The sequence below is a fragment of the Cydia fagiglandana genome, chromosome 26, assembly GCF_963556715.1.
Source record: "Cydia fagiglandana chromosome 26, ilCydFagi1.1, whole genome shotgun sequence".
Lineage (NCBI taxonomy): Eukaryota > Metazoa > Arthropoda > Insecta > Lepidoptera > Tortricidae > Cydia > Cydia fagiglandana.
Genome location: NC_085957.1, coordinates 7555203 through 7582134, shown reverse-complemented (window position 1 = coordinate 7582134; position 26932 = coordinate 7555203). Strand labels below are relative to the sequence as shown.

General features: G+C 37.4%; 2 protein-coding genes across 2 annotated transcripts in view; both read right to left on the bottom strand.

Moving 5' to 3' along the window:
* The window catches only part of LOC134677482 (uncharacterized), a 109814-nt gene extending 107624 nt beyond the window's left edge, over nt 1-2190 (bottom strand). Inside the window, exons 1-2 of the mRNA XM_063535964.1 lie at nt 1914-2190; nt 807-914 (exon numbers count right to left, since the gene is read on the bottom strand). Of these exons, the coding sequence (XP_063392034.1) occupies nt 807-914; nt 1914-1987 (182 nt within the window). The 5' untranslated portion in view covers nt 1988-2190. The remainder of the gene's footprint in view (nt 1-806; nt 915-1913) is intronic.
* The window catches only part of LOC134677476 (uncharacterized), a 343898-nt gene that overhangs the window by 199941 nt on the left and 117025 nt on the right, over nt 1-26932 (bottom strand). The window lies entirely within an intron of this gene.

Genomic DNA, 26932 nt, shown 5'->3' with positions numbered 1-26932 from the left:
CTTTTGTTTCTTTGAATTAGGATTGCCTTGTTTATATTTAGGCTACGTTATATTATTTGATAGTAGCAAGCTTTTACAAGTATGTTTCATTCATTTAATTATTACTTAACAGAAAAAATGTTTTCTCTTGATTTAATAATAACAACCAGTAGCATAGCGTTGCTTAAGTTCATAATTATAATGATACTTACTAGGGAGTTTTACACCTTATACATATTTAATATAAATATAGTGCAATGCAACGGGCAGGTCGCTAGTTTTGACTAAAATCAATAGCTGATTATACAGAAAACAGAATAACCCCATAAATTATTTAGATATAACCATTTTATTCAAATCGATGTAAAAAATACAATTTAAGTTTAATTCACACGTAAATGTTTGTCCGACGAACGTCCCGTATTCAATATACTAAGTGGTAACTCAATTCAATAATACATACTTAGTCCTTATTTATTTTTCTCCCGGGCGTGTCGAACCTACGAGACGTGCGATAAGTATTCAACGGAACCGAGCCCGAAGCTCACGCAGGTACGGGCTACGTATCATGGCGTGTCACGGCGTGTCACGTGAATCCGGACGCTAACGCAGGTACGAGGTACGTACCTTGCCGTGTTCGTGAAATTCGTGATCTTAGTACCGCCGGGCTTAAGAACCCGTAGCTACGGATCGGCGTGTATCACGGATATCAGGAGCCCTAGTTATTTCCCCCGATTGGCAGCAATGTTTCGTTTGGTGTACTAAATATTTTCCAATAAAATGTTGATTCATCGTAATGCAACAAAACAACATGAATAGCATCTTACCCGCACAGCTGTAGACTGACATGACGCCATAGACACTCGCTCTCCTCCTGCATAGCACCCTCGATCCATTCTTGCCGGATCGGCTCGCTATCCGACCCTGTGTTTACACTGTGAACAATTAATATATGTTAAGAGAGGAAACAGGAAAAATAGAGAAGAAGTGTTACGTATTGGTACCAAATAGGTTGCACACGGAGCCAGAGGAGACCTTGAACAAGATGGGGGGATGAACTCAAACTAATAGCGGGCCCATAACCTTAGGTTATAAGGGGCTGTCCATAAACTTAAGTCATCGATTTTTGACGATTTTGATTCCTCCCCCCCTATAATCATCCAAAAATCATGCTTCAAATGACCCCATTACCTCCTACTTCATGCTACCGTCATCCAATGTCAAGACCCTCCACCCCCTAATTTGAAATGACGTAATTTATGAATAGCCCCTAAGGTTATGTTCTATATACTTTGAAAACGACATCAAAACAGTTGTTTACAGAATACCCTTGGGTACCCAAATGAAACTTTGATAGCGTATTTTATACCAAAATTTTTATATATTATCATCATTTCATTGGATATTTCAGGAATGGTATAAAAAACTGCTAAAATGATACTATCAGTGAAATTGCATGTGTGTATACTTTTGAGTTAGGTTATAAACCTATTTTATAAGATTAATGTTTAGGTTATTTTTATCACTCATTGTGTTCAAGTTGGTTGAATGATTTAAGATAATATTGATAATTTGAGTTAGAAACAGTAGCCACGGGCTTGAGATTTAAGTGAAACTTTCTATTTTAAGCAATCTACATGATTATCTTGAATTTACTAATCTGTGGTAATATAGTGCATATTTACACAGGAATAAATAATTTTCAAGCACATATATAAGTAGGATGAATACATATGCAAGTGGCTAAGTGTGTTACGTACGTAAACAAGCCTTATTGTTATCCAATACGAGAGTAAATACACTCGTTTCAACTCTTGATTGAACTAAAGATTGAATACGTTACGAGGTCAAGCCATAATGGCTTACGAAGATATGGTACAAGTAAATGTTGCGAAATTAAGTTATAATCTGAATTATGGCGGGAAATCACTTACTTGTAGAAGGAAAAGCTGCAAACAACGTCGTACTCCAAGTTACAACCTTCCACTACACACTTTTGGGCAGTCATTATGGACTACCTAGATACAACCTAAAATGGTACCCACTATATCACATCGTAATAAAACTATAAAGCTAATGAAATGTTAACATTTCGTACCTAAACTAACTTTCAAACAAACTAATTTGATGGATCTTTAGAAAATTATCAATCAAATGTCGAAAATGACGTGCTGTCACGAAAAGTCGAAATTTTAACAAATGCGTCAAACGCCTGCCATGAAATGGTGATGTAATTTTTTCCATGGCAATGCTAGCAACACTTGGCGTGCCTGTTGTATCGAATAATCGATAATGGAATAACCATCGATTGAAAAATAAAAGATCTAGATTATATATAAAAATAATATTTTACTCTGAATAATAAAATATAATAACATTATTCTAGTCCATAAGTAAAAAATTATTCAAACAAGAAATACATGTAATATAAACAAAATAAAAACAATTATAAACTAAAATTAAAACTACATAAAGCTACAACTAAAATAACCTACTAAATGTGACATTGTCCATAAGTCCAGCTTAATAAAATATACTTACATTGAACATAATTATAGTCGCACCAAACAAGGTCTGCAGCGGATTTGATGGCCCACGCAGTGTAAGTGTTATGTATACGTCATAATTTTATAGAAGTTTGACGTTTAAAATGACACTTGCACTGCGTGGGCTATCAAAATCGCTGCAGATTCTTTACGATAGACATTAGACTCCTCTTAGAAAAAATCTTCGAATCAATGATGTCAAAAACAATTTAGAATTAAGCCCCCTCCAGACTATGTGCGTGAATCGCGCCGCGACGTCGCGGAGCGATCATATCGCGAAGTTGACGTATGACTCCACACTCGCACACTTCACGGTGATTTCGCAGTTTGGTTTGCGGCAAGATGGCGGAAAAGCATCAGCTGATCGAGTTTAACTGTTAGTTATCTAAGGCATCATACGTGATTTAGCTGTTTTTCCATTTTGTTTTCTTGTGAAACCGTAAAATATAGCTGCTTAATATAATATAATCATAATACTCGTATAATTATCTTGCCACAGAAGAGCCAAAATAGTGTGTAATGTGGAGTCTTGCAAGTTCGCGCTTCGCGTCTCCTTTGACGCGGGCCGAAATACCGACAAAAAACGGAGAACAAGGCGCGAAGGCGTGAACAATCTGCGAAATCGACGCCACACTTGCGTTCGCGGCTTCGCCCGCGATTCACGCGCATAGTCTGGAGGGGGCTTTAGACCAAGCTCAGCGATTATGATAGCCCGAGATGGTACAAGTTGGTACAAGTTTAGTGTTCTTGAATCGTCATAATCTCATAAATGTTTGACGTTTAAAAGCGTATCTAGGTTTATAGTCAATTTTTCGCCAATCTGATTCAATTGTTCGATCGAATTAGGAGGGCGGACGCAAATACCAATTTGGCTCGCCGAATTCAACCGCCAATAATGACCAATATTACCGATAAAATGAGGTGCGGAGCGGACGAAAGAATACTGATTTGTGAGGCGAGTATTTTCATTCTGGGACATTTTTTCAATTAAGAGGGCTCTAATATCATCATAAATCTAAAATTGGAGATTGACACCAATTTCATTTCTGATCAAATCGACTGATTTTATCAGTTCTGTCTGGATACCACTTAACATAACACTTGCACCGTCTCTGCTATCAAAATCGCTGCCAACTTAACTTGGTCTAATTAATTCCAGACAAATTATGGTATTTTTGCAGTCGTATTTCTATTAGTTATTGTATTTTGTCCAACATTATCATATTACTATTTTTATTTATTTTGAATCGATAGTTCTAACGACATAATCGACTAGAATCGTGATCTCGTGACGCCCTGTGTTGCTAGACTAAAAATAATACCATAAACAGCGTTCGGTCGATTTTGATTTTCTTGAATCGTTGCCAAAGACCAAGGTAGACATCTAAACAGACAAACAAGAAAACTAGAAAAACAATTTCGAAACTAAACAAGGCTTACAATATAAATCATGACATTTAAAACGATAGTTTTTCAAGTTAAATGCCTCCGTTTAGCAAAGACTTCTTTTCTTTTAGAAAGCAGTACGCAGTGGCATAAACAAGTATTAATCTTATGTAACTTCCGACTTCCGGCCGCATTTGCCTATAATATTTACTACATACTCTTGATATTATTTCTTGATCTTTTTAACGATTGTAATAAACATTAATGAAATATCAAGCGTTGTGCACTTATACTAGATCTGTCTAGCGTTTTGTCAATGTCATTTGTCAAGTTCACTGACAAAATCAAATCTGACACCGAATTTGGGATGATTGTCACACTTGTTACGTCATTCATGTTTATAAATAAACACAGAAATATACATTATCATTATCGTAAATTATGCTTTCAAATGCCAGCTTCTTTATAAATGTGACCTAGGTCAATTGACTTCCGACGAAAGGAATGAATTCATTTCTTGATTGCTTTATCATTTGCGATTTTCCCATCCCATATGGTATTGTGTACTGTACTCTATATACTTCGGAATAAGGCTTATTCTTGTTTAACTATAAGATTGTGTATTAATCAGTTGACATACTTTTTATTAAGTGGATGCTTTCCTTCCAATTATATTTTATAAAAATAGGTGTGGAAAAGGAGAGGAATAACCAAATGTGTCATTTATACGAGCATGTCGAGCATGTTCAATACGGGAAAATCTAATTATTGCTCGGAGAATTATTGCTTTTATGAAAAGCATGAAGACTCTTTCTATGTAAGTATTAACAGAAGTATAACAAACTCCATTTTAGCTTAGAACTTTCCAATATATTCAGAAGGAGATCTTCTACAACATAATCAATTACTTCATGACTTATCTACTTGTCTTGGAAGCACTCTTTTAGCACCCATTCAGATGTAAGTCAAGCCCCTAATAGAGGCAGATGTTTATTATTATTGTTCTATTTGATCTCCTCTGTTTTTGTATTATTATAGTTCTCCATGCTAGATTAATTTCGTCTAAATCAGTTCAGCGGTAACAGACAGACAAAGTTACTTGCACATTTATAATGGCTAATTATAGAAATTATTAAGGTCGGCCCTTCACCTTTACGATTAGCATTGTATAAGATCGTGGTGGATTGCCATGAAGTTTTTATCAGGCGTTTAGCTATTTATTACGAATATCTGAGGGGCTACCGCGAAAACCGAAATCCGCAAATTGCGCGGATCTTTCTCTTTTACTGCAATGAAGGCGTAATAAGACTGACAGAGAAAAATGCCCGCAATTTGCGAACTCCGATTTTCGCGGTTATAGCCCTGAGGGTCTGCCGCGAACCACGTTCGATGTGTTGCCTCTCTGTCGCACTACGTAAGTGTGACAGGGAGGCAACACGCGGTTCGCGGTAGGCCCTCTGGCTGCAATAATGTAATAATTTGGTTTCGTACGTTAAGAGTGACTCTAAGTCGCCGTCAACAAAATTTCTGTAATTTAAGCATGTCACTTCCAATGTATGGAAGCGGCTTTTAGGCGGCGGGTTCGTTTGACTCTTAAGGAGGGATCAAAATGAGGATATGTGTGTCAAGGTTTCTTTTCGGGCCTTTCGGGGTAAACTGCTATCGGACTACGCTATATAAGTTTTAATAGCTTATTTCTTATAGGGCTATGTATGCGTTCTTGCCAAGTTTCTGGGCTATAACCGCGAAAATCGAAGTTCGCAAATTGCGGGCATTTTCCTGTCACTCTAATTACGCCTTCATTGGAGTAAAATAGAAAGATCCCCGCAATTTGCGAATTTCCTCTAGGGGTCATCCATTAATTACATCACACGTTTAGGGGGAGGGAGAGGGTCAAGAAAATGTGACATGAGACACAAACTTTGTGATGTCACTTTAACTTCATCAGGAACCGAAAATTTATTTAAATTATTTTATTCGCTGTACATTTAAATAACAAGTTTTTAAAACGATAATCGTTTTTATTCGTTTAATTTTCTTTCCTAAGCAGTTTTGGGTTGTAAAATTACTAATATTTATATCGTCAAAAATATTTTGATAATATATTAATAATACTTGGGTACTTACTTAATTCGATTTGGCGCTTTCGTAGAAAAAAATGTGACGTCACACTAGGGGGGAGGGGTTTGCCAAATGTGACCAAGTGTGACAAGGAGGGGGGGAGGGGTCAAAAAACCTAGAAATTCGTGTGACGTAATTAGTGGATGACCCCCTAGTAGCCCCTCTGCAAAGTTAGCGTGGTCATAGACTAGACAGTGAAACAATTTTACTTTCCTCACACAGTTTTCAGTCGTCTAAATATAATAAACGAGACACAAACAAATAAAGGTATTAAAATCATGAGACAATTCTTCATAAACCGTTCTACATTATCATTGTCACATTTATCATTGGCTTTCTCTGACGGTACTTGTACTTTTTTCTTTTTACTAGTCTTCTTAGCTTCTGGTACATCGTATTTGGTTATGTAATCCCCGTCTATATCCACTTTGTACCACGTCTTTTGTCTTTCAAACTCTCTGTTCGACATACTTTGGTTGGCAATTTATTGTTTGCTAGGAATTTTCATTTAATTTTATTAAAATACAGCATGAGATTTGTTTATAATTTTGACAGAATATTGTCATAGATAAGTGGCACAGATGGCACAGATTTAACAATGTAGAAGATTGTCTGTGATATAGTTATGGCGACCGACCTAGTGCGGCCTAAATCGGAATGATGTCAAACGTCATTGGAAGTATATGGCCCCGTACATGAACTATGGGGGGGCAGCATATGAGAGCCATCAGATTTTTGGCGCGAGGCGTAAATGTGTCGTTTATGCTTCAAATGTAGCCCACAAGATGGCAGAGCCTACTATGCACAAGGAAACGTACCGATGAGAACGGTATATAGATATAGCACTTGCTTTGGCAATGTACATGTGCACATATGTTTCCGATTCAGGATTCAGGCTACGACCCTCCAACGCGCACGGTCCCTATAACAGTTATTCATGAGCAGTAGAACAATAGTTATTTGTTTTACAAGGGGTAAAGTTGTTGTTTAACCGCTCGTGCTCATATTGATACCCGAGCAAGCGAAAGATTCCAAAATTGAACCACGAGCGTAGCGAGTGGTTCGAAAAATGGAATCTTGAGCGTTGCGAGGGTTTCAAAGCACGAGGGTTAAACAAAATTTGCCCCCGAGTGAAACACAAAATTTTTCACCACACCAACCCGAAGCAAATATTAAATGTAAAAAATAATACAAAATCAAACCAAATCAAATCCAAATGAATGTTATTAAATATTTATCATCCAAAATTATGATTTAAAAGTTAATTCTACCAGCAAACTTAAGAAAACAACTCAAAATTTGCATTTGATTACTTTGCCTCACATGTGAATAAAATGCAACTTTGCTATCAGTTTGTGAAGTGCAAAGTAAGCCTTTCCGAGCTGGTGTGGTGAAAAGAGAATTAAATCACTACGTCGCAAATGGTGTTTTCAGTGGTTCCTATCCTATAAGAGTTCGGAAGATGTATTTTGTTATAGTTGCTTGAAGAGCCGCAATCGAACCCTCAAAGAGCCGCATGCAGGCTATCAAATCCGCTGCAGACTTTTATTGGTGCGATACAGGTTTTTAAAAGGTCGGCAACGCGCATGTAACACCTCTGGAGTTGCAGGCGTCCATAGGCTACGGTGACTGCTTACCGGGATGCTTGTTTGCCACCGATGTGGTATAAAAAAAGATTATACTTATTTTATTTATTACTTATATAGGTATATTATGAGCGTTGGTGCTCCTCTGCGATGGGGCGCGCAGAAGTTGGTCTATGTAAAATAATATTATATCTTTACATTTACACATTTAAAGGCACCTGAAAATAATAAAAAAAACATAAATTTAATATACTTTTTTATATTATATTCAACATAAGTAAGTACAATTAAAATCAGCAAAGTAAAACTAAAACTTATAAGTAATTAACATTTTAAATCCAATATAAAATAGGAGACTTGTAGGTCAGTAGCTCGTCTGTTGAACATCCAACTCACATGGCTAGGAATATTTTTTATTGAAGTAGGCAGTAAGTATTTTGCTGATAAGTCTGGCAAATGTTTTAGCTTGCTTTGGCTTGAATAATTGTTTTGCTGATGGGTCTGGAGTCTTATTAGCTTGCTTTGGCTTGGATTGTCTGAAGAAACACCGTAAAAGATTACTTCTCACACCAACAGTTGACGTTAGCGAAGCTCCCGCAATGCCCCCCTCTGTATCCGCGACGCTTGCACTCCTTATTGCAGTTCGAAGTGTAATTCACGGCTCCCCAAACGCAGCTACCGATGTGCACGTCTGCTTGAACCGCGTTCTGCGGCTGTGACACAATTACCATGAGCGCCACGCAGACTAATAGGCACATAGACGATTTGGAAACCATTATGTCGTGTTTTAAACTTGGATATGTGAAGCCGCTTGAGATGGGAGTTAAACTGTGATTGTAGCTAGTTGTTTCCGTATATATAGGTAACGCACAATACAGAAGCGTCTGTAAGATTGGTTATTCATGAATCGTAACTGCGCATTTTCCTTAAGGAAACGTTTGAAAGTTTCGTGTTGGTTTTTTTATGTTTACGAAACGTGTTAGGGATGACGATGAAATATGACGACTTTGATGGATCATCAGAGACGCAGATAGCGTAAAGTCTGAGTTTGTAAGAATTGACTTTTGACAGTGAATTGACCCTTATAAAGTCGCACCAATAAAAGTCTGCAGCGGATTTGATAGCTATTACTTATACGTCATAATTTCATAGAAGTTTGACGTTTAAAATGACACTTGCACTGTGTGGGCTATCAAAATCGCTGCTTTTATCGCTGACTGTACTTTTCTTACGACAGACAACATTAGGTATACTCATCGAGACAATTCTAAAAACCCTTAACACAATTAGGTTGCCTTGTTTCATCACAGAGTTTTTATGGCCACCTCCTGTCTCCATCATCAGATCAGCTCGATGGTAACGTAATATTGCATTGTAATCCGATTTATGCATGCATGCAAAATTTCAGCTCAATCGGAAACCGGGAAGTGGATCAAATTTAACTTGCGAGATTTGATTACACACAGACAGACAGACAGACAACGGTCAGGTGAAACTAAATAAAAGCTTGTAAATGTAAAAAAAATCATCATATACAAATGAATCATAGACAACAGGCGGTCTTATCGCTAAAGAGCGATCTCTTCCAGACAACCTTACTTGTGCCTTATTGTACTAAGCCTTTATAAGGCAGAGGGAATATATTTCCCACCTGATTTTGAACTTTATTTCAAAGTGATAGAGTTCAATTTTGCATAATTCCTGACACCCTTATGCGTTATAAAGGATTAATAGAGGGTTCCGATGGTCAACCTACGGGTAAGGAACCCTGAAAACAGAGCGACTTTAACGTGACAATACTATAGAAATCTGGGTATTTACCATATAGGTATTACGTGAATAGTATTATTAATGTAAATGCGCACGGCTTTCTATGTAAATAGATTTGTACCGCGGCTAATATGAATGAGTTTCTTGGAACTTCGTAAGGAAATACATTTGTTATTTGTCGCTTTATAACGAAGATAAATGTCACGTGGAAACGAAACTAAAATTAAAATAGTACATGACGATACAAGTGCGAAAAGTAGGAAATTCGCAACGAGTGGCGATAAATTAAAACATTAAATCGACACGAGTTGCGAATTAATGATTTAATCATTGCAATCATGTACAACATTATTTTCGGCATACGCACTGCTTGTTATCGCACTATAGTCTGTATAACATTTATTTGTTAACCGACCAAATACAAAACCGTCTGGATCTGTCACTGAACGACCTGACTTTAACCTACATTATTTGATCATGTAATATTTTCATCTACCCGCAACTGGCTTAAGAAGCTATTTGAGGATAGATTTTGTTTATTTTTATTTAAATACCTAAAGAAAAAGTCCAGGTCGTGTCATATCAGAAGGTTAAGGAGTTGGCAGAGGATCGGAAGAGTTGGAGATTGCTCCACCGACAAGAGCACAGCTCTTAAATATAAAGAAGAAGAGAAGAAATACCTAAAGATACAGAGTATAGGGCGGTAAATTAGCACCATAATGTGCTTTAAAGGCTTCGATCACAAATGTACGAGTATGATTAACAATTAGGTTTAACAATCGCTAGTATCACTGTAGGCATGAATCTAGTATAAATACTTAACTAGATTTGGCATATATGAAAGGTGGGGGGAAGTAATCGAACAGTGGTCCGGAGGATAGTCTCATGTTCTTTCAGTAGGAGTAGCAGCGAAAGAGCTAATTATTGTTTGTTCTTGTCACAGCCTCACTTTTATTTGTTCCTCACCGTAAATAGTTATGTATTATGGTGGGCAACAAATAAATTCTACCAATCATATACGGAGGCACGCGTATACCACTTCTATAGGATCCTACCTTCCATGGTTATAGGTACCTAGTACTCTTACACATCCGCTATAAAACGTTAAAACAATAGAATAATCTCATTAATTGTTTACTGAAACTAGATAAACATAAACTAGAACTAGGGTAACGTACGCATATTAATTATCTTTTCACATTATGTAACGATCAGGAAAATACGCGTATTAATAATTTAAGTACATACATATTGGTGCGGCAATAAGCATTTTCCGTGTCTATGCCAGGCGTGGCTCACTCCGCGATTTCGTCGCTTTGCAACAGGTAGCTAAAAGTACCTACATCTGTTCCACACCAATTTTGGTGGCTAGCCATAAGCCGCGCGTGGCGCTGTCGCCACCTAGCGGCCATATCTGTGCTGATCGTAACAGACGCGTTTTGTTGAGATTGATTTTAGATTGAGTATTATATTATTTATTCTGTGTCTATGTCGAAATTTGAAACAGGCATAATATTTACTAGTAGCGGCGTGTCAAAAATGTTCACTAGGTTTTTGAAGCTGACGTTTATTTGGCTTGCTATTTCCTTGCGATTTCTGATCATCAGAGAGTAATATTTAAACGGGCAAGCCGGTGGGAATCGAGTTCTATGGTCGCTCCGCCACTAATATGTACTGTAAAACGTTGTACAATACACGTGCGAATAGGTAATTCGCTACTCGTGTCGATATAAAACACTCCCTTCGGTCGTGTTTTAATTTATCACCACTCGTTGCGAATTTCCTACTTTCCACACTTGTATCGTAAATAACTAGTTACGTGGAAATCATAAAAACATAAAAATCATTAAATATCATTTAATTAAAACAGTTTTTTTTTAGAAAAAAGATGTAACACTTACAATAATATGACATAAAATAATGCGATGAAAGTAATTCGAATGAAATAAAGACACGAAAAAAGTAATTGAATTAACATGGATGAAGAAGAAGCATCTTACTATAAAATAAATACTTACACAAAAACTCTTAAAATAGTCACTGGGGTGGGGTACCAAAGTTAAATGGCGGTTTGGTACGTAGGTTCCTTTTTTATTTTATCACGCTGACATGTCCCCCAACATTGCAGAAAAATGAGTCCTAGAGCTTGACTTTTCAAACTCGGGTAAATCCATCTGTCAGATTATGCTATCGCTAATAGGGTAAATATTTGCTGAGAGGGTCGAATGGATTTACCCGAGTTTGAAGTTAAGCGCCACAATTGTCAGTGTCAGTGTTTGAAGAATTAAATAATCTGCCGATTGCAGCAAGCAAAATAATGGCGACTGGACGAAATTGAGTTTAGGCTGGTTTCTTGAATATTCTTGCAATGGATGACTTCTTTCTTCAATCTTGAAGGTTTTTGCTGAGACTATTGTTCACACCAACAGTTGACGTTCGCGAAGCTCCCGCAGTGTCCTCCTTTATATCCACGACGCTTGCATTCATTATTGCAGTTCGAGGTATAGTCCACCGCCCCCCAAACGCAGCTGCCGATATGCACGTCAGCTGTTACTGCATTCTGTGGCTGGGACACGATCACCATGAAAGCCACGCAGACTAGCAGGCACATAGTCGATTTGGAAACCATTTTGTTTGTTGTTGCTTGTGATGCGAATGCGTTCTGTGTTCACAACCAGTTGCACTACCCTTTTATACAGCTTGATAATGGAAACTAGGTTTCTCCAGAATCATAAAACTTGCGTTTTCCTCGTTGAATTAACATTAGAATGAGCTGTAGCTAATGACGCGCGTGTTGCACGTTCTAGTTAACACGTGGGTTTTTCTTTATACGGTCTTCCCCAGTTGACGCGTCGAACTAGATTTCCTGGACAATGAAACTCAAAGAGTCTTTGCAGTTAACTCAATAGCTAATTCAGTTCTATCCTATCCTCTTAAGCCACACATACCTACATGGTACTATTTCATCATCATCATCTCATTCATCTCAGCCATAAGACGTCCACTGCTGAACATAGGCCTCCCCCTTGGACCTCCATTCGTACCGGTTGGAAGCGACCCGCATCCAGCGTCCTCCGGCGACCTTAACAAGGTCGTCTGTCCATCTTGTGGGTGGACGTCCTACGCTGCGCTTGCTAGTCCGTGGTCTCCACTCGAGCACTTTTCGACCCCATCGGCCATCTTCTCTGCGTGCAATGTGGCCCGCCAATTGCCACTTCAGCTTGCTAATCCGGTGGGCTATGTCGGTGACTTTAGTTCGTCTACGGATCTCCTTATTTCTGATTCGATCACGCAGAGAAACTCCGAGCATAGCCCTCTCCATAGCTCGTTGAGCGACTTTGAGTTCTGAGATATTTTGAGTTTCGAGGTACTAAGTATTTACTTCAATGTAACTAATAGTAAACCATTCATCACACTTGCTCGTATAAGGTATTGTTATACATAAATCATAAATCATTTATTTTTCGTGATAAACTTAGTGTACATACAAAAGTAACATGCAAGGCTTTTAATACAAACATAATTACAAATTGTTTACCACGAAATGGGCTCGCCTCAGCATAATGCTGACCCGAGAGTCGGCGCTGGTCTTCCGGCGAGTCCATTTTGGTGGGCCACGATCGCAGCTGTACGGCACGGCCTCGTAGAACTGAACGCAACCATGAGGCGGCTGCCAGCGCCATCTGGCCTACGGGTGTGACAAATGACAGATAACCTAAAAGGCAATGCCGCACAGACAGGGTGCTAACAATAACAATTGAGAAATACTAGAACATTTCAAACATAAAACGCGTGGAATAACTGTAAAAACATTACAAATATTCGGAGGGTTAGTATCGTTTCGTCTAAAAAGCAGCTGGTCTATGTAGCATCTGGTCTAAAAAGCAGCTCGTCTATATTGCATCTGGTCTAAAAAGCAGGTGGTCTAAAAACCAATTTGTCTAAAACGCCCATGGCAACTGGTCTAAAATGCTTTTCGCCTAAGAAGCAACTGGTCTAAAAATACCTCTCGTCTAAGACGCAACTTGTCTAAAACGCTATTCGTCTTTAATGCAAGTAGTCTACAATGCATTTTGTCTAAATTGTGTTTCTGACGTCACAGGCGTCCACAGGCTACAGAAACCGCTTATTGGGACGTGTTTCTCGCCTAGGGATAGTATTGTCTTTCTTTCATTCATCTAATGATTTGTTCACATGGACATGCTTAGCTTTATTAATTAGTTTGGTTCTAAACAATATTTTGTTAAAATACTTAATTGGATATAACATTAATTAAAGTTTTTATTTAATTTTCTAGATTTAAGCTAGTTAATATTTCTAGATTTAAGTAGTTAGTTTGCTGTACAGTGTACATATTTATTATCAATAAAGGCATTAATTAATAGTAATATCAATATCATCTGAAGTACGCTGTTAAAATCTTTTGGGTTCCTCAGGGCCTCGGTGTATAATAAATAATACCTACTGATTTTAATATGAAAAGTGTTTTTTTAGTGCGTAAGTTGAAACTTAGAAATAACTTTGACGGCCTGCGTAGCTTAGTTGGTAGTGACTCTGCCTGCTAAGCGGAGATCCCGGGTTCGAATCCCGGTGAGGGTATATATTTGTGTAAGTATCACAGATATTTGTACCTGAGTCATGGATGTTTTCTGTGTTTGTGTTCGTCAATATATATTATATACATCGTCGCCCGGTTGCAGCGTTAACCCATTCAGTGCCGAAGACGCGAATTCGCGTCCTGTCTATGCCTAAACGTGATACCGAGGACGCGAATTCGCGTCGTCGCGTGGAAGGAGGCGGCACTGTGATGATTAAAAATATGAAGCGTCGGCAATGAATGGGTTAACGCTGCTCAGAAGTATTTGCGACTGATGGCGACTGTAGTAAGGTAAATAAGAATAATACGCCAGGCTGTAGGTGAAAATAACATTTTATTCTTAATTAAACTATTGGACTAAAATGCTTGTTATCAAAGAGAAAATGCGTTTTTTAAACTAAAGAATGCTTCTTATTAAACTAAAAACTTTCTTGCTCCTAATGTGGCATTTCTCATATTCTTGCATCACCTATCCCGTTCCTATCGTTTGTATATTTTTAAATACTTTTTCACTTCTGTAACCTTCTCCAGAAAGTCAAATGGCGTAATCAAACCCTCCTCCAACGCAGTCAACAGCTTAGTATATTCAGTGTCGAATTTTATATCAACCTTTTTTCTGTTGTTGACGTTGAAAATGTTTTTACACAGTTTAATGTCTTGGATTTTGGATTCTTCGCGTATTTTTTGCAAGAAATAAACAAATGTGGGCTTTCGGGCCACTCGACTATTCAATCTTCTATGCCAAGCTTCGACACTGTTCGTCGTGCGATGTCTTTCCTTGGCACAGCTTATCATGGGTAATGAAAGCCATTGCTTGTTTACATACCGATGGAAATCCCGCATTTCGTCCGTATCAGGTGTTATTTGTATAATATTAATCCAAGCGTCGGCTATACAAGCGGTGGGAATCAATGGTAAATTCGCGGTCAATCTGACAGCGTGGCGTCCTTCCTTTGTTGATGTGAGATTCATTTCTTCACCCTTATCCCATACATTTTTGTTAAAATGGAAGTAGCATCCAGTCAACTTAGCTTGAGGGAATACCATTCTGAACGCTTTGTATTGGCCTACTTCGTAGTCACATTTGAAAAAGTCTATGTCAAGCGATAATTCTCTTTTAAGTGCCTCAAACAATCTGATATATGTTCTTTTTGTTTTGTCAGGGAGGAGGGCATAGACAACTGGAACAATATTCGTATGGTTTTCGTTACTTCCAATATCCAATTGTAACGTGAAAAGTTGTTTGAAGGGTTTGGGAACTCTTTTGAAGGTGGAGTCTCCGAAAAACTGTTTGCCCTTAATGTTTTTTATTGTATTTTGACTTTTTTTGGTACAAAATACTAATATTTTGTCATTATTGTCTCCATCACACCATACCAAAAAGTCTGTGGCCAAAATTTCAGGTACTTCGACGTCATTTAAATTTAGGGGGTTGGTTTTTTGTAAATTTAGAAATTTTCTTCGTTTTCTATTTAGTGTATCTTTTTTCGACACATACATATCCATTTCTATTATTTTTCTTTTTGACTTTTCATGTAAATTCAATTTAGTTATTTGTTCTTCAAAAATCTGTTTAACGGGGGCATAATTCTTACATACTTCTTTTTTACAGGAATCAATTATCAAATCTACTTCATTTCTAAATTTGTTTCTTCGGCAGGAATGTGGAGTTGGGGGTGTCCTCACATTGTTTCGCTGCGGGCCTAATTTTATAGATGCACTACAGTCGGCACGGTTTACGCAACGCCATAGTGTAGTGCTGTCTTTATTAGTTTTATTCAAATTGTATCTATAGCCGTCATGTAATAGCGATTTACCTCCTCTCTGGCTCTCTATAAATACCAGTTCCTGCTGTGTATGCTCTCCACTACTCGGTCCGGGATTCATAATTTATGTTAACTATTTCACATAACCATAAAATAATATTGCATTATCGCAGGAAAACAGCACATAATAGAATGTAGTTGTCATTAATCTAATCAAATACGGAATCAGTATGTAGTCTAAAGTGGCCAGTATGTTTCCGATGTAAAGGAGTTTCAATATGAATTGCAAACAGATTGATTTATTGGATACAGAGTGGACTTGGTTACTTTAAGACTGCTTGCTAATTACATCATCAGCGTTTTAAAACACTTAGTAATTATAAAATGTACTTTTTGTCGAGCACTAGTGGCGTGGCAGTAGTACGCTAGACTTTCAATCCGGAGGCCTCGGGTTCAAACCTAGTTTCTAACTTTTCGGAGCTTATGTACGAAATATCATTGATACTTACCAGTTGCTTTTCGGTGAAGGAAAACATCGTGAGGAAACCTGCATACTTCTGCGAAGAAATTCAAAGGTGTATGTGAAGTCCCCAATCCGCTCTGGGCAAGCGTGGGGACTATTGCCCAAACCCTCTCATGCATGAGAGGAGGCCTGTGCCCACTTGCCCAGCAGTGGGACGTAGGTATATAGGCTGAGCAGGAGGAGGTACTTTTAGACCAGTGGCTATTTAGACCAGTTGCTACATAGACGAGCTGCTTTTTAGACCAGATGCTACATAGACGAGCTGTTTTTTAGACAACATGCTACGTAGACGAGCTGCTTTTTAGACCAGATGCTACATAGACGAGCTGTTATTTAGACGATTTGATTTTTAGACCACCTGCTTTTTAGACCAGATGCAATATAGACGAGCTGCTTTTTAGACCAGATGCTACATAGACCAGCTGCTTTTTAGACGAAACGATACTAACCCTGTTTATTCTGTTTACCAAAGTGAGAAGTGAAGCGGAGATCAAGAAAATATCTCTTACATAAAAGGCAGATAAAACACACGCGCAAACAGACAGCGATAAAGAAGGGATATGACAGCAAAACTATACATACAGACGCATTGGGTTACTTACAGTGAGGAAAGGACATAAAAAACAGGTATTTATTATTATACAATTGGGTAGGTAAAGTTTTTTGAAGATAGGCAAATTATATTTTTTCCCGATAGTATTCATTATAGCGATCACGGAAATGCAGCTCTTTTATTTTTATATCATTTTATTGATTAAATATAATTTTTTAAATGATCGATATGACGTTTGTGAGGTGAAATGGCAGACTCGAGTAATTAATTCCTTGGCGCGTAGTAAATGGGACGAGATAGAAAAAAAATCGATGTCAACTGTCAGTGTCATTCTTGGAAAATAACTTGCAAATAATTGGAAAATAATGGTCGGACGAAACATTTGTGTTTTCTTGTAATTGGATGTCGGTGTGATTTCTAGAATAAGTATTTTTAACGTCCCTAGCACGATCAACACGGATATTTTGATAATGATAACGATTGCTTTCGACTACTTGGCACTGCTTCTTGGAGAACATTTTCATTAACACCTCCACCACGACTCTTGGACTGCTACACGAGTCATTTTGGATCTCAGTATCAACACAATAGATAGAGACGATCCCGGAAACGTTCGAATGGAAATAGAATATTACAGAGATGAACTCAAAATGCGTCGTACCGTCTTGTAGGAAGTACAGACGTTACTTTCCAAATTCAGCGTATTTGAGCACACCAAAGTCTTTAACAGCGATTCGGTGCCAAGCTTTGAAGATATATTGGCCAAAATGGTAACTTATACGTTTGTGAGGACTATATAAACGTGATTGTTGTATTATACATACATAATGATTAAGATTGTAATAGTGTTAATAACTAGGTCGTTATTGGCTATTATATATGGGCTCGGCAAGGTATTCACAATATCTGAACACGCACGCCCTGATAATAGAGGCGTGTTCAGATATTTATGAGCACCCTAGCTGCACCAATATATCTGATGGCGACTGTACTTTAGGAAACTTATAATATAAATCCAAAATAATATAATATAAATCCAGTAAATTTCGTTTCGTTTTATTTTAAAATCCACAAATTATTATCCTTAAGCATTAACATTACAACAGTATATAGAATCACGCTGTGTGGCGTGCCCTTGAAGAGAGTTGAGAGGTTCAAATATGGTCAATATGGATAAGTATGTCTGTAGGGTAAATGTGCTTCACGTTGGGGCCTGTTTACATATTGATTAGTGTTGATTGCGGGTTTAATACATTTGCCACTATACACAAGTAGCAAGTGTATCAACTCGCAAAAATACTACATTTTTGCTTCCATTGAGGTATACATAGTAAGCACTATTCTCAAATTATGTGAGGAAATAAAACAAATTCAATTTAGTAAAGCGTATTTAATAGGGGTAAAGTGACGCGAATACAATTAAAAAAACAACGCATATTCTTAGTTTATATTAAATGTAGATGGCTTTTTAGTTTTCACTTGGTCACAGAAATACGCTAAAAACCACTTTCAGAGTAGGTGTTTCTTGCGTTTTGGCTGTCCTTCTTGTGTCCTTCCACAGCATGAGCATGTCGTAAGTCCTGTTGTATTTGTCCCAGGACTTAGCAGGAAGCTAGTTATTCATTATTAAGTTTGCTTCTGCTTTAAAATGAGGCGGTGCATGCCGTCTATTCCAGGTCGTTTTCGTCACTTGAACTCATTTTGTTTATTACGAGTATTAAAATAACAAGCGGTAACTTATTGAGTATTGCACAACGAATAAACTTTGCCGCCTTTTATTTGCATATTTTTTAAAATTATATTACCATAGATACAAAGCATACGGTACGCGCATGCGTCAATCCGCGCGCACCGCGCAGCGCCCTTTCGCGGTGCTAAAGCGGTATCCAGACGGGACTGATCAAATCGGTCGATTTGATCAGAAATGAAATTGGCGTCAATCTCCAATTTTAGATTTATGGTGATATTAGACCCATTTAAATTGAAAAAATGCCCCATAACGAAAATACTAGCCTCACAAATTGGTGTTCTTGTGTCCGCACCTCATTTTATTGGTCATTATCGGCGGTTGAATTCGGCGAGCCAAATTGGCGTTTGCGTCCGTACGTCCCGATTCGATCGGGCAATTTAATCAGATTGGCGAAAAATTGACTAATTTGGATACGCCTTAAGCAACATCGAGTTCACGATAATTTGACATATAATAATAATAGGTTTTTAGCATAAGTTGCATTTCATAAAACTTAACCCAAATCATTTGTACATTTTCAAGTCAAAGATAAAGACATGTTGGTTTTAAAATTTTAATAAGTATAGACCATAACATTGTCATGATCTTGTAACATTGTTAAAATAAGAGAGTCTCCCATTTTCATTTTATTGCATTTTTTATAAAATGTCTTTAGATTCTCGGGATATCTTGGTCCTAATTCGATTGCTCTTTTTTATGGAAATAATTATATCCTTCAGATTCACAGGATGCTCGAGGCTTAGCCGAATAACACCGCAAGGAAGTATGTCATGGCTCAATGGTTCTAATTAGCCATCAGTATAATACCGCCAATGAATGTTTACATCCACCTGAAAATAAGAACAACATTCATAAAATGAGGATAACCACACAAAACTAACAGATGGTTGAAATTGTTAGAAAAAATTAGACCGATTTCTTGTTTACGAACTTAACAGCTCATGGCAATTTAATAATAAAAATCAAAACACAAGTGAAGAAAGTTTTCTGTACCTATGTATTTCACGGATACGTACTCCTGTACGGCCATTGCTCCTCTAATTCAACGGCATTGTGCTTATCACTGTTATGATAATAATTTCAAATTTGTAGAATCTGCTCGCAATCTCGTATGAACTCGCTTATTTTTCTTGCAAAACTCTGTCCAAGGGTCAGCGTAGGGGCCGTCGTGTAGGGGTGGGGAAGAAAACGTTGTCCAATAATTTATGCAGTGCCAAGTTATCGAAAGTAAATTCAATCTTTGTCCAAATACGCGCAGATGTCGTGGGGAATCAGAAGTCCGTGGGTCGTGCTGAGGTCGCCGAAAATCTCAATGATAACATTAATAGCAATTCGCAAGGTAACATGAGGCTTGTCCGTTATTTTTCGGGAATGAGAGCTAAGTGACACTGACAGTTGACATCGATTTTTTTTCTATCTCGTCCCATTTACTACGCGCCAAGGAATTAATTACTCGAGTCTGCCATTTCACCTCACAAACGTCATATCGATCATTTAAAAAATTATATTTAATCAATAAAATGATATAAAAATAAAAGAGCTGCATTTCCGTGATCGCTATAATGAATACTATCGGGAAAAAATATAATTTGCCTATCTTCAAAAAACTTTACCTACCCAATTGCTTGCTATTTAGGACATACATATTAAAATTCAATCTAAAAATATTCTATTTATAATTATAATTACCTTAATATGATTATTGACGAGTAGTTATATTCGCCAGTAATTACATTAAAAGCAACTAGTGTCATGCCTTAAAGTTTCCTGTTGCCGCTGGTGTTGTAGTGTGTATATTTTGAGTTTGGCTTTAAAACTTATAATACTTTCTAGGTTCCTGAGAGGGGGTGGAATGTTATTCCAGCAACGGGTGGCCATGTACTTGAAACTCCCACGGAAGGCAGCTGTAGCATGTCGAGGAGTTACCAACTGCACGCTGCAATTACGTGCGCCAAGTGATCTACGAGTGGACATCCAAGACAACTTCTCAAAAAGATATAACGGAGATTTGTATTTTACAATGCCGAATAGAAGACCTGCTAGATGAAGCTTTCGACGGTGCAGCATTTTAAGAACACTGTGTTTATTTAAGAAAGGAGTCACATGGCCTCTAGGTGGGATATTGAAGCAGAACCGGGCGCAAGCATTTTGCACCCTCTGTATAAGTCGCTTTGTTTTTGATAGGAGACGTGGGCCATACACTAAATCCATATAATTTAATTTGGAAAGAACAAGAGCTTCAACTAACTGAGTGCGCAAGGTTTCGTTGATAAATGGTCGTATATTATATAGTAGTTTGAGCCTGTAAAAACAGTTTCTAACAGATTCAGTGACATGTTATACGTATGCGATGCGGTCCGTAAATCGTAAATTTCGATCTAGGGCTATAATGTATTTATTCATCATACTTGCTAGGCCATGCGGTCGGTAAATCCTAAAATTTGATGGCTGTAATTTACGTACGAAATTAGGCAGATGTTCTATTTTTTTCCTCAGGAGTGTGATGAAAAACCTTGTGTGTAGGTATGGTAGCGGGTAGGTACAGGAATTATGAACTCGTGTTAATTAAGCCCTAGCTTTCAGCATCGGGCTTAAAGCACACTCGTTCTTAAATTCTCATTCTCAAGAAAATTCCTTCTAGAAAGTTCTTCAAAAAAAAGGGACCTCCACGTCAAAAACGCGCCTTAAGCAGGATCAAGCGGATTAAGGTACCGCGAATAAATGGTTAAGGAAGGTATTAAAGGAAGAAAAGTAAAACACTTTATTGTACAAAAAACAAAACAAAACAGGAAAAATAACATTCGTCATTAGTACAAAGGCGAACTTATCCCTGACGAGTTACGAGTTTAACTGTAAGTACCTATATATAGTTCGTATTTTTTAGCATTAGAAATAAGGTAAACAATCTAGATGTGTCTTTTAATTGAAAAACACATTTTAAAAATAAATTACGGCAAATATGTAACAATTATAAATCTAATACGATTATTTATATTCTTCTGCTTTCATAAGTAATAGATACTGATTTAAAAAAAGCGTTTTCCAATTAATAGAAATGTCAAGATCGCTTACCTTCTTTCAAGTTCTTTCTAATGCTAAAAAAAACCGGGCAAGTGCGAGTCGGACTCGCGCACGAAGGTTTCCGTACCATAAAAAAAAAAACGGAAAAAAAATGCAAAAAGAAAACGGTCACCCATACAAGTACTGACCACGCCCGACGTTGCTTAACTTTGGTCAAAAATCACGTTTGTTGTATGGGAGCCAAATCTTTATTTTATTCTGTTTTTAGTATTTGTTGTTATAGCGGCAACAGAAATACATCATCTGTGAAAATTTCAATTGTCTAGCTATCACGGTTCGTGAGATACAGCCTGGTGACAGACGGACGGACGGACGCTAAAAACGAACTATAATTCCACGCAGACGATGCCAGTAGTTCGAGTAAGTAGCGCCTGGATAAAATTTTATGGCAATAATTATGAGCACAATATGGGGCATTATCTATGAAAAGGGACCTTATTGTCGATGGCGCTTACTCCGCACAGCGTCGTACGGCATTGTATTTAAATCGGTGCATCGTTAATAATGGCGTAAGCGCCATCGACAATAAGGTCCCTTTTTATAGATAACGTCACATATGCTTAATTGCGTACACCAACTAACAGGGTAATTCATTGATTTTCTCATTTCCAACCCCCTTTTCAGCCTCGTTAGGGATGACTTCCAATTTCCGACATAAAAACTATCCTATGTCTAATGTATATGTCTTTCCCCGGGACTCAAACTATCTCTATGCTAAATTTTAACTAAACCTGTTCAGCGGTTTAATCGTGAAGAGGTAACAGATAGACAGACAGACACACTTTCGCATTTATAATATAAGTACGGATACTCCCTGATTTTTTCGAAAACTAATTGCTAATATACTTATACGAGTAGATATATCAAAAAGAATAGATAGTATAGAGGGGTCCTGTCATTGTCAATTTTGTAGTCACGGTACATTTACTGCCATCTATCGACACACGATTAAAACTTAAAATAAAATTGAAAATGTATAAATTAATCAAAATATGTTTACGGATAAGTGATTCTGAATTTTTAATGTTCCATACTGACCCATGTTCTTTCACTGATATGTGTTAAAATTGTTAAATACCATACGGTGTCGTTAACGCCATCTAGCCGAGGATAGGCCAAAGGTAATGGCGCCATCTATTCGAGAATGACTTTTTCTTGGCCGTCCGAGGCACGTTTTTTTCTTAGACTTTATTTATCTTATACGGAGTTATATATATCTCTGGATATATGTATAGATAGGAAGTATAGGAACAGGCGGGTAGACGAAATTTCTTGTGGTAAGTATATTTTCTATTGACGACCGGTCTGGCCTATCCCTGCCTGTGAAGCCGATGGTCCTGGGTTCGAATCCCAGTAAGGGCATTTATTTGTGTAACGAGCACAGATTTTTGTTCCAAAGTCATGGATGTTTTCTATGTATTTAAGTATTTGTATATTATAATATAATAATATATCGTTGTCTGTGTACCCACAATTCACGGTGATCTATAAGGAAAATGTCTCAATAGATCAATTTAGATCTTCATAACAACGTGAATGATTTTATCCTATACAATTTTCCTCAATTATACACGGTGTAACATGAGAAAACCGAATAATTATAACCACGCATTTTGAGGTCAAAATAAGGAAAAAAATGTACCTAATGTGAGTTTAGGTCATTTTCGCTAAAAAATAATTTTGTTTATGTTTTCCATTTTTTTTATGTATTTGTACATAAAAAATAAATTTTATTGGTAAACTCACTTAAAATTGATTTTAACATTTTTTTCCGTAAAATATACTTTTATCAAAGTGTTACTTGTCACTTTTTGACATCCAATCTAGGCTATTTAGACTACGTCATAAAAGGCGTTTTGCACTATGTAACAATAAAAAACATGTTTTTTTTAAAAATTGGTATTAACTCTGAAACTAGGCGAATTTCAAAAAAGTTTATAGGACATTTTTGTCTCTAAATATGATACAATACGCTGTTGAAATTATTCGGTTTCGTTATGTTACACCGTGTATATATTTATCGGTGTAAATATCTAATAACGGGCAGTAAATGATAGCAAGAAATACAGGTCAAATGTCGCCTTAAAGGCTGACTCACGTTAGACCGGGCCGTTCCCGGGCCGGAGCTTCCGGCGCTTCGTTTTCTATGGAAACCACCACCGAATTCACAGATCAGCCGTCATAGAAGATGACATGTCGGACGCAACGGCCCGGGCCGGCCCGGTCTAGCGTGAATCATCCTTAACACAGACTGATTGTTTTAAGATGTAATATGCGCATCCTAATATGCGCAGCAGGCACGAATAGCAATGTGCTTAAGAGAATTAATTTTCTGGGAAAATTCAAATCAATATGTATGTCAGTAGAATATAATTTTTTTTAATACTGTTTTCTAGCAATGGGACACATAAACCGGCGGCCTTATGGCATTAAGTCCGCCTTTTTTACTATAAGGTTTTCTTTTGTGCAATAAAGGTTAAATAAATCAATAAAAAATTAGCTTACTATTACTTATGCCTTAGGATTTATCAATTGAAATCAAACATAATAAACTAAAATAAGGAGGATATATTTAAACCGTTTTAACAATGAAAATTACTTGATAGGATAGTTATTAAAATAAATTGGTTAACGAAAGATACATTTTATTATGTGCAGTATAGAAACAGCTAAAAGTCGGACCAAGAGTAACTTACCATAGAAATAGTTCTACGGCTACTACGGACCATATTTTCACGGGTTCGGATCGGATTCGGATCGGACGTAGCGCGAAACCGCTCTAACACTTACAGTTGTGACATAAAATACTGCGATGAAAGTAATTCGAATGAAATAAAGACACGAAAAAAGTAATTGAATTAAAATAGATGAAGAAGAAACATCTTACTAATATAAAATATATACACAAACGGCTCTTAAAATAGTCACTGGGGTACAAAAGTTATAAAAGGCGGCTACGTTAGGTTCAAATGTAGTGTATAATTGTTTTCCATCGTATTTTCACCGATTAAGTACGAACGTGTTGCTGTTTCAGTCGATCTCGGTGCAAAAAGTACTGACGTTGATTGAAGTAGCATGACAAATGCGAACGTTTCCGACAAAATACGATGGAAAACAATTATACACTGCTGTACCTACCTGTTTTATTTTACCACGCTGACATATGTGGCTGACATTACAGAAAATTGACAGTGTCAGGTTCCAAATTGAGTTTGTAATATAGGCGCCAGGTCTACAAGGATTTGAAGAATGAAATAATCTGCCGATTGCAGGAACAAAAATAATGGCGACTGAATGAAATAGAGTTTAGGCTGGTTCCTTGAAGATACTTGCAATGGATGTCTTCTCGGATGCAGTTGAATTGTGAATCTTGAAGGTTTTTGCTGAGATTATTGTTCACACCAACAGTTGACGTTCGCGAAGCTCCCGCAGTGTCCTCCCTTATATCCACGACGCTTGCATTCATCGTTACAATTCGAGGTGTAGTCGACCGCCCCAAAAACGCAGCTGCCAAGATGCACATCAGCTGTCACCGCGTTCTGTGGCTGGGACACGATCACCATGAAAGCCACGCAGACTAATAGACACATAGTCGATTTGGAAACCATTTTGTTAATTGTTGCTTTGAATAGTGGTTGCTTGAGATGCGAATGCGTTCTGCGATCATAACTAGTTGCACTATCCTTTTTATACAGCTCGATAAGGAAATTCAGTTTCTCCAAAATATTAAAACTTGTGTTTTCCTCGTTGAATCGAAAAACAAATTTTTGAAAAACAAATTACGCATTCATAAATCATAAATCTTAAATCATAAAGTTTTTATTTGCAAGAACACCACTTTAAGCTGTTTCCATTAATGTAGTATGATATCTTTGGGTGTGGTGCTTTACGCACACTACTGACGTAACCCCCCCTTTTAGCATGAAATATGTCCTGGTCATTCTATATCATCACGTGGTGGTTACCACGTGATGACTGAATTCACCGATCAAGTCGATCAACCGTCATTTATTTATTTATTGGCAGCTGCGTTTAGGGGGCGGTTGACTACACCTCGAACTGTAACGATGAATGCCAGCGTCGTAGATATAAGGGAGGGCACTGCGGGAGCTTTGCAAACGTCAACTGTTGGTGTGAACAATAGTCTAATCTCAGCAAAAACCTTCAAAGTTCACAATTCAACTGGATCCGAGAAGACATCCACTGCAAGTATCTTCAAGAAACCAGCCTAAACTCTATTTCATCCAGTCGCCATTATTAAGTTCCTTGCTGCAATTGGCAGTAAATTTCATTATTCAAATCCTTTTAGACCTGGCGCCTATTTTACAAACTCAATTTGGAACCTGACACTGTCAATTTTCTGTAATGTCAGCGACTTGTGTCAGCGTGGTAAAATAAAACAGGTACAGCAGTGCATAATTGTTTTCCATCGTATTTTCTCGGAAACGTTCGTATTTGTCATGCTACTTCAATCAACGTCAGTTTTGTACCGAGACTGACTGAAATAGCAACACACGTTCGTAATTTTCGGTGAAAATACGATGGAAAACAATTATACACTACATCTGAACCTAACGTAGCCGCCATTTATAACTTTTGTACCCCAGTAGCCGTTTGTGTGTATATTTATATTAGTAAGATGTTTCTTCTTCATCTATGTGAATTCAATTACTTTTTTCGTGTCTTTATTTCATTCGAATTACTTTCATCGCAGTATTTTATGTCATATTATTGTAAGTGTTAGAGCGGTTTCGCGCTACGTCCGATCCGAATCCGTTTCGAACCCGTGAAAATATGGTCCGTAGTAGCCGTAGAACTATTTCTATGGTATAGCCTGACAACAGTTTATTTAACCCTGAGATAGTGTCGCTGCAAACAGCTTACGTATGGCAACAATGTGCGTACGTCATGTATAGTTGGGGTAGTGGGCATTGGCTTCATGTTGATACTCGTATAATGTCAGAAACATTGCTTACAGATTATTGGGTTCTTTCAATTTACCTACTCGTCAAAATCTGATTCTAAATATTCAATATTTATATATTCTTCGTTTTCTGACTCTGACTAAGTCTGATTTTCATCAGATGTTGTGTCTTTTTCAGGACCACTAACCTCGATTATAAAACATTCAGTCTCCAATTCGATTACAGGACCTTTATTCCTATAATCATCTTCAATTTTTTTTAACATGGTCACAGCAATACCTCCAATTTTCTTGAGTTACTTCCTATACGATACGATACCCAGTTCAACCGCACTATAAAACGTCAATAC